General features: G+C 38.9%; 1 protein-coding gene across 4 annotated transcripts in view; it reads right to left on the reverse strand.

The window, feature by feature from the left end:
• Nucleotides 1-15354, reverse strand: part of Tmtc2 (transmembrane O-mannosyltransferase targeting cadherins 2) — a 414906-nt gene that overhangs the window by 137319 nt on the left and 262233 nt on the right. For all 4 annotated transcript variants that reach the window (NM_001171177.2, XM_039078704.2, XM_039078703.2 and 1 more), the window contains exons 5-7: nt 14709-14794; nt 13995-14179; nt 12364-12442 (exon numbers count right to left, since the gene is read on the reverse strand). In NM_001171177.2, coding sequence (NP_001164648.2) covers nt 12364-12442; nt 13995-14179; nt 14709-14794 — 350 coding nt within the window. The remainder of the gene's footprint in view (nt 1-12363; nt 12443-13994; nt 14180-14708; nt 14795-15354) is intronic.

Below are 15354 nucleotides of genomic sequence, written 5' to 3' on the forward strand. Positions count from 1 at the left end.
CCTTACACCAGCCTTATACCTAAACTAACACTAATCTTGTTTTACAAAAGTGACTGTGACTCAGATTTAAATCAATATGTTCAATTTTTTTTAAAGTAAATAGTACCAAACTCAGAGGAAGAAGTGAGTTTTCTCAGGTTTTGGCTGGAGAGAAGACTCAGAAATTAACAGCTCTTACTACTTTTCTATAACAAGCATCAGTGCCCAGTACTCATGTTGAGTAGCTCACAACTGCTCATAACTCCAGCTCCATAGGATATGTGTGCCTTAACATATGTGCCTATCAGTGTGTGTATGTGTGTGTGTGTGTGTGTGTGTGTGTGTGCGCGCGCGCACAGACATAAAAAACAACTCTTAAAATATTTTCCACACTCTTTCTACTATAGCATTTTACACAAATTGGAAAGCAATCCTGGTCTGACTGGAAATCTGCATGTAGAAGAATGGAAATAGATCCATATCTATCTCCCTGCAAAAAACTCAAGTCCAAGTGGATCAAAGACCTCATCGTAAAACAAGATACACTAAATCTAATAGAACAGAATGTAGGGAATAGCCTTGAACTCGTTGGTATAGGACACCTCTTTCTGAAAAGAACACCAATAGAGCTCAGGAAGTAAGATCAGCAACTAATAAATGGGACATCATGAAACTGAAAAGATTCTGTAAGGCCAAGAATATTGTCAACAATACAAAACAGCAGCCTTCACACTGGGAAAGGATTCTTAGCAACCCGACATCCTATGGAAGGTTAATATCTAAAATTTATAAAGCAATCAAGAAATGAAGACATCAGCAATCCAAAAAACCCAACTTAAAAATGGGGTACAGAGCTAAACTGGGAATACTGTACAGAAGAATCGTGAATGGCCAAGGCAAGCTTTAAAAGAAACACTCCACTTCCTTAGTCATCAGGGAAACACAAATCAAAATAACCCTGCAATTCTATCTTTCTTTCTTATTTATTTATTTATGGATATTTTATTTATTCACCTTTCAAATGTTAGCCTCTTTCCTGGTTTTCCCTCTGGAACCCCCTACCCCATTCCCCTCCCCCTGCTTCTTTGAGGATGCTCCCTCTCCCACCCACCCACTTCCACCTCACTGTCCTGGCATTCTCCTACACTGGGGAATGAAGCCTTTACAGAACCAAAGGCCTCTGTTCCTACTGATGCCAGGCAATGCCATCCTCTGCTACATATGCAGCTAGAGCCATGGGTCCTTTCATGTGTACTCTTTGGTTGGTGGTTTAGTTCTTGGAAGCTCTGGGGCTTCTGGTTGGTTGATATTGTTGTTCTACCTATAAGTTTGCAAACCCCTTCAGCTCCTTCAGTCCCTTCTCTAACTCCTCCACTGGGGTCCCCATGCTCAGCCCAATGGTGGACTGTGACCGTCAGCCTCTGTATTTGTCAGGCTCTGGCAGAGCCTCTCAGGAGACAGCTATATCAGGTTCCTGTCAGCAAGCACTTCTTGGCATCTGTAATAGTATCTGGGTTTGGTGTCTGTATATGGGATGTATTCCCAGGTGGGGCAGTCTCTGGATGGCCTTTCCTTCAGTCTCTGCTCCACACTTTGTCCCCGTATTTCCTTTAGACAGGAGCCATTTCAGGGGTTAAAAATTTGGAGATGAGTGGGTGGTCCCATTTCCCCATCTTACACCTGTCAGAATGGCTTAGATCAAAAACTCAATTGATAGCACATGCTGGTAAGGATGTGGAGCAAGAGAAGCACTCCTCCATTGCTGTGGGTGTGCAAACTTGTATACGCATTTTGGAAATCAATTTAGCAGCTTCTCAGAAAAATGGAGCAGGGATAAAGATAAGGCAGAGACTGAGGGAACAGCCAACCATTGACTGCCCCAACATGAGACTCATCCTATGTGAGAGCCAACACTTGACATATTAATAATACCCTCTATGCTTGCAGACAGGAACCTAGCCTAACTGTCTCCTGAGAGGCTTCATCCAGCAGCTGATGAAGGCAGATACAGAGACCCACAGCAAACATCAGGCAGAGTCATACTGGTGTTGAATAAAAGGAAATCAATTTTGTTGAGGATGACCAAAAGCGTATAAATCCAGCAAGAACTTGTCCAGAGTTCTTCGAATCCATATCTACAAGCAGGCTGCCCCAAATAGTTTGAAATACAAGAGTCAGTGAGTTCTAGACTATGATGTCAATGAAAACCCAATTGAGTTATCCTTTGCCTGGCTTGTTTAATTAAGGGGCTAGTTAGGAGTAGTGGCCTTATTTGGTCTACACCTAAAACTGATTTATCTAGGCCAGAAGCCTGCCTAGGGACATCCAAACCGGTTTTGTCTGTGAATAAATCGGAATGAAGCCTGGGTGATGAACTCAATCACTGTATCATCACACAAAAAAACCCTAATATTATGGAAATACCTCCATTATGTCATCTTTTTGAACAGTGAGAATAAAAAAAAATAGTCCTTGTTGCTTATTTTCTCTTGGGTACCATAAACATTCTTTTTCTGTTATTGTAGGTTAAAATTTATAGCCCTGGAGAATCTGACTTAACCAGCTTGTTTCTGACCATCTATCTCTATTTTCTCCTTTATCGAACTCAGCAAACTTTCTTTCTTCTGGACACTGCCTTTGGCAGTTTTTATATTTTTAATATTTCAGCCAAGCTTGAAAGATTACCACTCTCACTATCGAAAATGTTCTACTGGTGCTTTTTGCAGACGTCTAACCTCATTTGTAATCATTTATTTCTAATTTACTGTTTGTTTCTTTATTTTGCTTTATAAGTCTTTTTAAAAGTTTCTTTAATTCTAATTTTAATTTTTTTCTCACTTTACATCCCAAGCACAGCCCTCTCCCTCCCCTCTTCCCAGTCCCACTTTTACAAATTCCTTCTCCCCTTACCCCTTCCCTTTCTGCTCAGAGAAGGGGAGCCCCCTAGGGTACACCCCACCCTGGGACATCTCATCCCAGTAAAGCTAGGCATATCCTCTCCCACTGAGGCCCAACCAGGCCGTCCAATTAGGGGAACGGGATCCAACACAGAGAAGAGAGACCTACGGAGTCCTCACTCCACTTGTGGGACCCACATGAAGACCAAGCTACATTTGCTACAAATGTATAGGGGTCTGGGTCCAGCTCCATCATACTCCCTGGATGGTAACCTAGGCTCTGAGAGCCCCTGTAGTCCCAGGTTAGGTGATTCTGTGGGTCTCCTTGTGGTGTCCGAGACCCCTCTAGCTTGCTCAATTCTATCTTCTACTCCATAAGACTCCGCTGACCATGTTAAGTATTAATTTGATTTTTTTTTTGTGCTAAGTGTGTCAGAGCAGGAAGAATGCCAAGAAATTCCCTTTTTTTTTTGTTTTTGGAATCCATTATAAAATAGAATTATATAACATTAATATGAATTAGTTGATGAGCTTAACCTGTGATTTTAATTTTCATGGCTTTATTTTCCATTTTATTTATGTGTGTGGGTTTTTTACCTAGATGCACCTCTGTGTACCATGTGTGCTTACACAGGGTAGAAGATCTAGTTATAACTTTTAATGTATTTATGCCACAAACTGTTACTCTTCTTTGCTGGTTTTTCTGTGACCCTTTCCATCTGAGCCATTTCTCAATCTTATTCAAAAAACAAAAAGCAAAACCAAAAACAAACAAGCAAACAAACAAAAATTAGAGTCTAGTTGCTGCAGATACTGTACCCCCGACTGGAAATACTCAATGGTTATTGGAACGAGAAGGAAACAAACATTCACAGTGAGATCCCCTACTCCCTGACAGCACACTTAATAGCTGGGACTGTATTAGAACACTTGGAAGCAAAATCCAACATTTCCAGGTTTTTAGACTCAGAGGGCTTAGGAATGGGTTAAACATGGACCTAAGAGTATTAAATTTAAGAGAATTCTTAAATCATGAAATATTGATCATCATCAAAGAAAATATAGAGGTGTGTGGGGAAGATTGGAGGTGGAACTGGGTATGTGTTACATTAGGTTCACCTAATCAAGACATGGGTTAAACTTCAGAAAAACCTTTAAAGGGTTCTAATTTGTAGTGTGAGGTTAAATACAGGAAGCCTGCGGTGTGCTGTCAAAATTGAAGTTGGAAAGTAGCCAGGAGCCTGTGTCTATATTTCTCTGCTTATAGCCAGAGCTCCTAAAGTTCCTTAGGTTAATCAATTTCTTTTCTACTTTCAATGAAATAAATCACAAAAAGAATCAGTCCTATTGGTCATAGCCAATGCTCAGAACCTTCAAAAATTAGGCTGTAAGCGTGTGTGTGTGTGTGTGTGTGTGTGTGTGTGTGTGTGTGTGTGTGTGTGTGTGTATGTGTGTGTGTGTGTGTGTGTGCATGTGTGTGTCTTGTATATGTTGAGTGAGATGAAAATCCTTCTCTTCATAATGAAGTCCCCTTCAGAATGGTAGTACTACTGAAATGCTGGATAAGAAACAAAGAAAGAAGGAAGGAAAGAAAGAAAGAGAGAGGGAGGGAGAGAGAGAGGAAGGAAGGAAGGAAGGAAGGAAGAAGAAAAACATGCAAAGAGGTGCTAACTAGTGTTTTAAAACAAACCAAGATCAGAAAAAAGAGGGAGAAAACGTGTATTAGCATTAGAAGAAATAATGCATGTAATATCAATTAAGAAGCAGGGATAAGGCAGTTTCAAGAAAACAAGCAAGCAAGCATGATGAAAGTGTTGTGAGCGACTAGAAAGCTTCTGAAAGAAAAGTCATAGACCTAAGGGAAGTTATCTTTACGCATAAATTTGGTGAAGCCAGGACAGCCATACAGATATGGGACTGAACAGGTGGATGTTGGAAAGTCAGAGCAACCATCCATCTGAAGTCTGCCCAATCTCTGCTATGGAAACGTCACCATGCATGGGCCTCAGTGGTATTAAAAGAAATTAAGGTTAAAATAAAATGTGTTACTAATTCTCTGTTGTGTGTGCATTCGTGTGTGGTTTTCAAAATAGGTTGAAAAAAGTTGTTTTTTGTACATAAAAATCTCATTTAACTTTCCCAGAGATCTTGGTTTGGGGTTCTAATTTTATATACACGGATAGAAAATAAAATGGGAAAGTAGAACGTACAGCATTTTATCCTGACAGTCTGTTGTTGCCAACATGTTAATTATGAAAACGATTCGAAGGTTGTTGTAGAATCTTAACCTCAAGTAGTCAATTACAATAGGATGAATGCTAAGTTTCTTCTATACTGTGGTCATTAATATAGATGTAATTTATATTATGAATAAAATATTCTATAACAGAAATACCTAGTACTTGTTCAGCAATGTACACCAAACACATATCTTTAAAGCTTCTTTTAAATTTTAAAAATACTTTATGATACCCTTTTGGCTTGCTGCACTTTTAACAGACTTACAGGTGAAGAGAGGTCCCCATATTTCTGCCTTTGGAGTTGTCTGTTCTAAATACATGCAACGCTAACTTCTTATTTCTGACTTTTCAGGATGGTATCTTTCATGGGAAAATTTTTCTTCTACAAGCTATATCTATTTAGGAAAGTTACATCAAAGTGCATATTTTAGCATGCCATATCTTGAAAATGTAATGAATTTTACATTTAGAATAGCTTATTCATTTTATAAAATATAGCCTAACCTACATTTAGGTTAAATGTAAAAATTTACATGGGTAAAAGATCCTCCCCATAGCTATTACCCTGAAAAAGATTTTAAAATATACTCTTTTCTCCTTAACTTCTATTGACACATCAGAAAAAATGTTGTTATTTTTGTTTGTTTGTTTAAAGCAATACATTGTAACTTTTAGGGAATCAAAGAATATGAAGGATATAAATACATATTAATTTGAGTATGTTCATTTCCTTATACCTTGATTTTAAAATAAAAACAATGAAGCTTCATTCATGTCTTTTACCACAAAACTGGCAAAAGTATGAATTAATGTAACAGGTGGGCTTGTGTGGTTTTCATAGCAATGAAATATAATCAACTCTCTCATATCATATTTCCAGGAAAGCAAGTGATATTGAGACCTAAGCAGACACACTACTGACATTCAAGTGTTCGGACTCCCCAAAGGGACTATAAATCTTGCTGCCCTATGTTTAATTGAAACTTTAAACAAAATATATTACCTATTTAATGTAGCTGAACTGGACAATGCCCTTTGTAGTGTACAGAGTAATGCCTGGCAAATTGAAGGTTCGAAACTACAGTACATAATGTGGATGTTATACAAAGCAGAAAAAATAAGAAGTAAAAGTTAACCTCCTGCAGTGTACTGAGAAATGGGTATCTCTAGTTTCCTATTCATAAATTTTATACATTTCTCATATTGATACACAGCCAAAAGTGTATTACGTCTCCTATCTTTTTGGCTACTTAACTTCCTGAGTAAGTTTTTGAATGTCTCTCAAATCTACATTGGCCTTTACTTATCTTAAGGAAATTAGAACATTCCTTAGGGGGTTACAGAGATTAATACCTAATCCAATTATATACTATGTAATTACTATTGATTAGGACTGACATAAAGATTCTCAACGGTGCCAATGGAGTCGGTCATAAGAAAACCTCCAGAACTGCATATAGGAAAGCAGGTGGTCAGAGCAGTTGGACAGTGCTGGGGTGTTAATGCTTCTCTTTGAAAGATGGAGAGTTCAAATCTCCCTTCCATTAAAACCCAGCTCCTTCCCATTCAGCATGTTCAACATGTTGAATAAAAGAATTCTCTTGAGAAAACATAGTCACAGATCATTAACCATGGAAAACATCATAAGAAAACAATAATTAGAATATAATCTGACTATATGCTACAACAAAACTGGACACCAAAGAGATGGGGGAGGGGGAAGACAGAGGGAAAAGATAAGAGAAAGAAGCTAGACATTAACCCATGAATATGAAATTTTTAAATGACCTTAAAACATACAAGGCTAAGTGTGACGTGAACTCTTTATCCAAATTCTACCAAGTAAACTCCACATGTAATTGACATATTTCAGGAAAACTTAGAATGAATCATAAGTGATAGTGTCTGGCTTTTGCCATGAGACATTATACCAGATTCCTCCTTTGGGGTTTGTTTTGTTTCATTTTATGTCAATAACAGCCTAAAGGGCTCTGAGAGCTACTATGTCACTTAACCCTTTCATACCAAAAGTTTCCTTGTCAAAAACAGAATTCTAAGATTTGTACAAATGTTCTGAACTAAAAGTTTCTCTAATAAACTAACCATATTTCGGTTCACTCTGTTCCTTGCATGCTCTATGAATACTTTAATACAGCGGAGATGCAGTTCTCATACCTACAAGGCTACGTTGAGGAGCCAAAAATTAAAGCAGATGGTTTCTCTCTGCTAGAGATTAGTGACCAGAGGCCTGATCTTAGAAGAAAAAAAAAGTTCACTGCATCTGAGACTTAGAAGGAAGACAAGTGTATATAAAACAAACAAAATCAGTAATCAACAGAATATAATCCAAGCCCTGTTGACAAAACCAATGGCTAATGTGACAGTAAAGGGCAAAGTGACCTGATCAGCAAGTTGGTTGACAAAGGCATGCGATTTCTTCTTGATGATAAATGCACATGGCATATTACGAAGATACATGGCTTTAGAGAAAAGGACATTGGGAACATGTAGGGCAATAGTGCCCCCAGAACCACAGTGGAGAATCTGAGGCCATGTTTTCTTGTTACACTCAGCACACAGCACTTTAAATAATCCTAATTATTCAACCAGTGATTATAGACCTCACTGACTAGACTGGAAGCTTGCATTCTCTCTTACCCTAAGCAGCAGACTGTATTACCAAAATGAAATGGACTAAATCACTTGTATAATTAAACTAAACAATTACTTTGCATTGAGAATGCATGGTAATTTCATTTTCAAGAGTAAATAGGCTTAAAATGACCTCTGGGATTGGAAAGAGCTCAAACTGATAGAAAAACAATAGGAAGTACCAAACTAATTGAGCTTTCTGTAATCCTTTAAAATTATTCCACAGCGGTACAGAATCGGAGGTATAGATGTTTAGAGAATGAAGAGGAACCAGAAGGTGCTCCCAACTATTCTGTGCTGAAATCGTTTTTGTGCGTCATATTTAATGTATGGGGTATTAATCACAAATGCGTAGGTGTCATATTCTTTAAGGCTAAGTGTTTTAACTTTGGCTTATTTTTAACAGCATAACTGTCAATCTAGCAGTAGGGAAGTAGAGGCTGGAGGATCCTGCAAAGAAAAGAGGAAGCCAGTTTCAGAGACATAGAGAAGCTTTGAATTTAAAATCAAGAGCTTAGGTTCCTGACTGGAGCAGAAGCTGCAGCCCCAACCTTTGAACCTGGTTCTTTGAGAGGCAACTTCCTCTCCTGGAAAATAAAATTGATTATGTTGTTAGGATGTTTAGGACTCAAGTGTTTTACCCCTGATATTCCATGATACTGCTATTCAACTAATGTTTCAGAGATAAAGAAAAATAATTGAGACCAAATAGTTACCTATAATGGCCGCTGGAATAAAAGAGAGGTTTGACTGAGAATAGAGGAAAAATACATCCTAATGAGAGACCGAGACCGACAGACAGTCAAAGAAAATAGGATCAAGTCAACCATAATTACTTGTACTGATTCACTTTCAGTTATTATATACAATATTACTCAGTTATTATAGACGATATTATTTAGTTACTACAGACAATACTAAAGGGAGGATTTGGATTACAGTTGCTAAGAAAAATGGGGACATGGCCTGTAAAGAAAATGTAACAATCACCTGAGGGCTTTTTTTTAACTAGACCTTCAATACATTCAAGCCTTTAGCTCTAAAAATAATCTCATCTATTGGGTAATATTTCCTCTATTAAGTAGGGAAAGATCAAACACTAAATAAAACCATTCACTCTCAGAGGTAGGAGCCCTATAGAAATGGTACTGTAATGGAAGGCCACTTTATAAACCAGGTCCCAGATCAGAGAACCAGGCCAACATTCTTGTATTATTATTTTAATCAACTTTCAAATGGCTGTTATGATCACAGCTAGCTTATGAACACAATTGCAAAATCAATCCAATTAAGTAGCTTATCAGGCATACAAACCCTAGAAACTGTCAAAGGTGATCTGAAGCCAGGCTCTCATTGCAGAGACTGCCCTACACTGTGTTTGAACTGCCCTTTAGTCCATCTTACTGTCTCAAGAGGCAACTGAGTCCCACAAAAGGAAAATCATGTTAACTGTCTAAAACCAACTCTAACTCCCACTTGACCTTTAATTTTTTAATTTCGTTTGCAAAATGATAAATTTCATTTAGTATCTGTGTGGTGTACCTCTAAATGTTTACAGCTCACATAATTCTTCCGGGACGATAGCCCCCTTTTAGATAAAGCTACACCTTGATCCCATGGAGTCAAAATAAAAAGTAAGTATATATATTAGATTAAATGTGTGCTTACTAATGAAAAATCGGAGTAAGATTGAGAAGAGAATAAAAATATGGAAAACTGAAGTTGAGGAACAAATTAATCAACCCTGCTTTGAAATTCTAAAAGTGGGAAATATGTTCATCTGGTATTCATAGCAGGTGAAAAGGCATTCAGCACAAGATCCTAAAATGTTCCAAGGAAAGAAAAAATCTAAAGGGCTAGCTAGAGTTTTTTTTAAAGCAACCTCAGTGAATTTATTAAAAAAAAAAAAAGTTCCAATATAGTTCTATTTTTATATGCATTGTTAGCTTTACTATATTCTAAAGCAAAGAAAAAATAGAAAATACACACACACACCACACACACTACACACACACCACACACACACACCACACACACACATACACACCACACATACACCACACACACACCACACACACACACACCACACACACACACCACACACACACACACACACAAATATGCCTGTGCATACAAGTGCTCAGGGATGGTGGCCCAGAAGGGGTAAATGAATGAGACATGTAAAAAATGAATACTTGCTGGCTGAATCTAGCCAGACATTATAATCCATCACTGATCCCTAAAGGGCACTAATAATATGTAAATGTGTGAATTAGAAAACACAGTGAAGGCTGTTGATAAACTTGATAGGATAATCAGCACATGCTGACAGACTAATGAAACCGATGAACTGATAGGGCGGCTTATCTCCTAGGCCATTTTTCTTTCCTTGTCAAACGGAGGCTAATCAAAATGTATTAGGAGTTAAAGCAAACACTCGGGGGACTTAACCCATTTGATTAGGAGGCGAATTCACTCTCGGAGAAAATTATAGTTTCCTGAACGAGCAAAACTGTAAAACCTGACCAGCTGACAGAGGTTCCATAAAATCAAACAGAAGGCAGCTACCATAATTACTGACAGAGTCTGGTATTGGAAATTATATTAGGGTCTTCCCGTAGAAAATCGTCAGGGGTATTTTCAGTATCTGAGCAAAGTGACTACCTCCTTCCATAATGGAAAATAACACAAAAAACCAGACAGTGGCTCCAGGGACACACTTATCTTCTGCCTGTGAAAGCCCAGTCTTCGTGTAACCAAAGGAGAGGCAGATTCCCGAGGTACCGGCTCAATTCTCAATCCAATTTATTTACATGAAATAATTGAATGAATTCTCTGAAATCACAAACTGTTGAGAATACTAGGACTTCCCATTAGCAATAAAGAGACCACATGCTGTTTGTCACTGAGGAACGTGAAACCTCAACCCGATTTCAGCCAAGATAACTCATTTGACGATTGATTAAAAACCTGGCTCTACGGTTATGAATAAAATCAAAGTAAAATCACTCTGTCTCTTTAGATAAAGTCCGAGAAGACAATCCTAGCATTTGCTCCATTATGAAAATGTCAAGCATTCATATGGAAAGGGCTAACAGATCCACCCAGTCTAGGCACACGAGATTCCTGTGTACACTTCCTTCACGTGGACAGATGGTGAAATGCTTGAGAGTAAAAGGCACTGTTTTTAATCCAACAAAAGCTCGGAGGCAAAAATATATTGAACGAAGCCAAACTTTACCATGGTGGACTCAGAGTTGACAAAGAAGTACCCAGTGCTGTTTTTGATGTGAGCATTCAATCACTTTAATGTTCTATCGGCCAGCTGGAGGCGGGTTACCCAGAGAAAGGGAATTTCACTCACCCCTCCAAAGTGACATTCTCTTTTCTCTCTACAGCAAGCCTGTATTGTGCTTCACCCAATCCCGGAAGGATGTCTACCCTTGTTGTCACTTAACAAAAGACTATGATTTTTTATTTTTTCGGATACACATTTTGAAGTCATATAGCATTTGAGACTTTGTGTAAATATGCAATCATTCACCAATTACCAGATTACTCAAATCATAGGATGTACCATGAAGATAATAAGCCTGTAGGTTCGACAGCCTCATCCTACTTACTTCCTACATACAATGGATGTCTAGAAAACTCAAAGGACTTAGTCATGTTTAATAAACAGAGGGTATGAGTCTGCAAATTCTGCTCTGCACTAAAAGAAATAGTTGATTTGAGGACAAGAGCAGTCTTTCGACAATCCCTGGAAGGTGTTACGCTAACTTATCAGCCAGGCTAATTAGGCTACATGCAATTATTTTCCCCAAGAGTCTCATGCTGAACAGGTAGCTTCTAATTGTATCTACCATCAAACATCTGGAGTAGTAATGGATTAAATACAGGTGCTAAGAGCTTAGACTTTCCAGGTCTTTATTTTTTGAATCCAGGAAAAACAAATTATGTCCTAAGTTGATACACATTTTGACTGGTAGATAATTAAGCAGATAACTCAGCACAGGAAAGTAAATACTCAGAGCCGCATATTTCTTGTTATTCCAGTCTCACAGAGTCTCAAATAGTACTCTGACAAAATGCTACAAAGACCCAAGGCCTCATCCATGAAAACGGTGCAAGTCGGCTGGGATATTCACACCTTTTCCATGCAAAGCTCGTGAATCTCTACAGGATAAATACTGAGAATTTTCTGATTAAGTGAATAATATGCTAAACATTACTATATGTTTGATGAATTCGTTTAATAAACACACATCCTATATATGCCTAAAGATAACCGACAATTAAATGTAAGTACAAGATATTATCTTCTCAACCCCTAAAGCTTCAGTAGTCCTTGATACCAAAATGGTATTGAGCTTCCCTTGCAAAACCTCTGGAATTCGGCAAATATGGTGGACACCTTTCATTAGCCCATTTCTTTGCTTGCATCAGGGTGAGAGCTGTGGCACCATCTCGATAACGCGCAGTGGGAGCACTGCTCTGCGATTACTAACAAGGGAGTAGGAATCCAGTGTACAGAAACACAGGTTCTTATTTCTCTGTGAATCCCCGGAAATCAATGAAAAGAATAGAGGACTCACCCATCATGTTGTATAAGCTCTGAGGGGCAAACTGCCTTGGCATCTTCTGAATTGCTTCCCTATAAACACTCAGGGCTTCCTAATTTAAGGAACAAAAAGAAAGATAAATCATCATTAGAAGACAGAGAGAGCCTAATAGCATTTATCCAAAGCTCAATCTACCCATTTCTGTTTCTGAACGGTTCACTAGAGGAAAATCACTGAGCTGTCCTTTGACATCATGCTGCCTTAATTTCATGAGTGGGAACAGCCCAGTGAGGAAGGCCACATGAAAATTTAGCTTAACAGAGAACAATGGTCTTTTAACATAAATTTTCCCAGTCAACAGATTAGTCAACAAGAAGAGCTAAAAGACGTCCATACTTGGAAGGTACTCATTAGTCATCTCAAGTCTATGGTCGCTTTAACTCAAGGTACAAATAAAGGGACAGCAAGCAAATAACTCCAACAAATGAGAGTTGCTGAAACTGTTAAATGAAAATTCCCTAGAAGGTGCAACTTCTTCCTCATATTGCAGTCTTAAGGCTACGTGAGTGGTCAGGGGGAGGGGGTGTCCTGTCTTGATAGAGCACGGTTTAGCAAAGGGAGAGCAGATGCCATGCAGGCATGGTGTGGTGATTTGAATAGGCTCATGTGTCCAAATGCTCAGTCCAGTGGGAGTGACACTATTTAGGAAGTGTGGCCTTGCTGAGAGAAGTGTGTCACTAGGGGTAGGAGGGCTGGCTTTGAGGTCTCCTATGCTCAAACACTGCCCACTGTGGAAAAGAGTCCCCTTCTGCAGCCTGGGGATCAAGATGTAGGGCTCTCAGCTCTTCTCCAGCACCATGTCTGCCCGCTGCCATGCTTCCTTGCCACCATGGTGACAATGGACTGAAACTGTAAGCCAGCATAAATAAAATATTTTCCTTTTTAAGGATTACATTGGTCATGATATCTCTTCACAGCATGAAAGCGTAACTAAGACACATGGTTTCATCAGCAAAGTGGATGACGGTGGGTCACCTAATTTCCTAGACAGTATCTTTCTTACTACTTCCTCCACCATTAAAGATATGTTATTTTTATCTAATCGATTTTTTTAGATAAAAGTACATGCCTAATATAATGAATATAAATACTTTTATTTGGTTTTTTTATTTTTTATTAGATATATTTCTTTACTTACATTACAAATGCTATTCCCTTTCCTGGTTTCCTGTCCATAAGCCCCCATCCTCTCCCCCTCCACCATATGGGTTTTCTCCCCATCTACCCCCTTACTGCCCCCCCCATATTCCCCTGCACTGGGGGTCCAACCTTGGCATGACCAAGGGATTCCTCTTTCACTGGTGCCCCGACAGATCTATTCTCTGCTGCATATGCAGTTGGAGCCCTGGGTCAGTCCATGTATATTAGTCTTTCAGTAGTGGTTTAGTCCCTGGAAGCTCTGGTTGGTTGGCATTGTTGTTCTCTAGAAACTGTACCTTGGATCAAAGAAATGGTGAGCACCAACAGTCATAAAACCTCTCAACATGAACTGAAATGTGAACACCTTGGCTTCTCAAAAGACTATAGTGGCCCCAGGAAGGAGGCTGTAGGTTAGAAACCACTGAGACTATATCAGAACAGGAGGGTAGAAAGGTGGGGCCAACCTCATAGCGTCCTTGCTCATGATAGAGTTTCCCGAGGTTGTACAGGCAGCTGGTAACAGAACTCTTATGTGCATGAGGATCCTTCAGATTCTCATCTGGAATCTCAGAACACTTGAGGAATGTACGTCGGGCTTCTTCTGTCTTCCCTTGGTTCATGAGAATGATGCCGGTGTTTAAATAGGCAGCTGAGAAGGAGAAGCAGAAATGGAAGAATGAACCGATGTGCATGTGCACCAGAGATGTATTGGCTTCATTTCTATTCCCAGGGATATTTCTCATTTGATTTTTTAAAAATTATTAATTATATATGGGACAAGCACAGTATCAATCATAGTAACAATAACCCCAAGTACTACTAAAAACATAATTGTCTTTTCATTCAACTGAACTCTAAAGATGTTTTTTAGCTCAAAAGCCAGTGAAATAAAAGAATGAGCTATTAGACTACTTGGCAAAAAAAAAAGAAAATGGCATTGAAGAATGAAATTCAGAGGGAGGGAGGGAGGGGGATATATATATATATATATATATATATATATATATATATATATATATAGAGAGAGAGAGAGAGAGAGAGATTTGTCAGTATTAGCAAGAATTTAGAAATAGGAATACCACACACCCCATGTTCTCTGAAAGGCTTTAATATATAGAGAGAATTTCTACAAATAAAAGGAAAGGTTGAAGAGAGTCCGATAATTCCATACTACTTACAAGCCAGGGTAGGCCTGCTGCCGACAGCCAGTTTGTAATAATGGAGAGCTTCTGCAAACCTGCTGTTCTCTTGGAGCAGCAACCCTCTGCATGAGGAAAAGAGAAATCCTGAAAGGGGCTGCAATACCAGACAGAAAACCACACATTTCCCTTTTATATTCCAAAGGCACAAATGGTCAACAGTCCAATAAAAATGCTGACCTGGCTTCATAAAACTAAGTTCTAAATGGTAGGAAAGGATCTCTCAGGAGGGACAAAAGTCCTATGCAGGTATCAGTGGACCCTTGTTCCATGAGAAAGTATTCAGATAGATTTTCAAACAGAATTCGCAACCCGTAAACGTTCCCCTCTCCAGACTTACTCCCCTCCCACTCGAATTGCTAGCCACCTGGATCTCAGTTAGGAGCACACACACTCTCTCATCACTTCACTGTGGGAAATCTGTAGAAGGCAGGGATATATACATAGAAACATGAGATGCCTCCCTCACTAGCTGCTGCTTGGGAAATATTTGCCCACGACTCTCCAAGAGGCAAAAGGTTAAAAGCAGTCTGATTCAACGGCAAAGACAGAGTCAGATACAGTAAAGAAAAAAAGAGGTAAAACGGAAAGCCAGCTATTTCAATACTGCTGAAGATTTAGTCAA

The sequence above is a fragment of the Rattus norvegicus genome, chromosome 7 (genome assembly GCF_036323735.1).
Source record: "Rattus norvegicus strain BN/NHsdMcwi chromosome 7, GRCr8, whole genome shotgun sequence".
Lineage (NCBI taxonomy): Eukaryota > Metazoa > Chordata > Mammalia > Rodentia > Muridae > Rattus > Rattus norvegicus.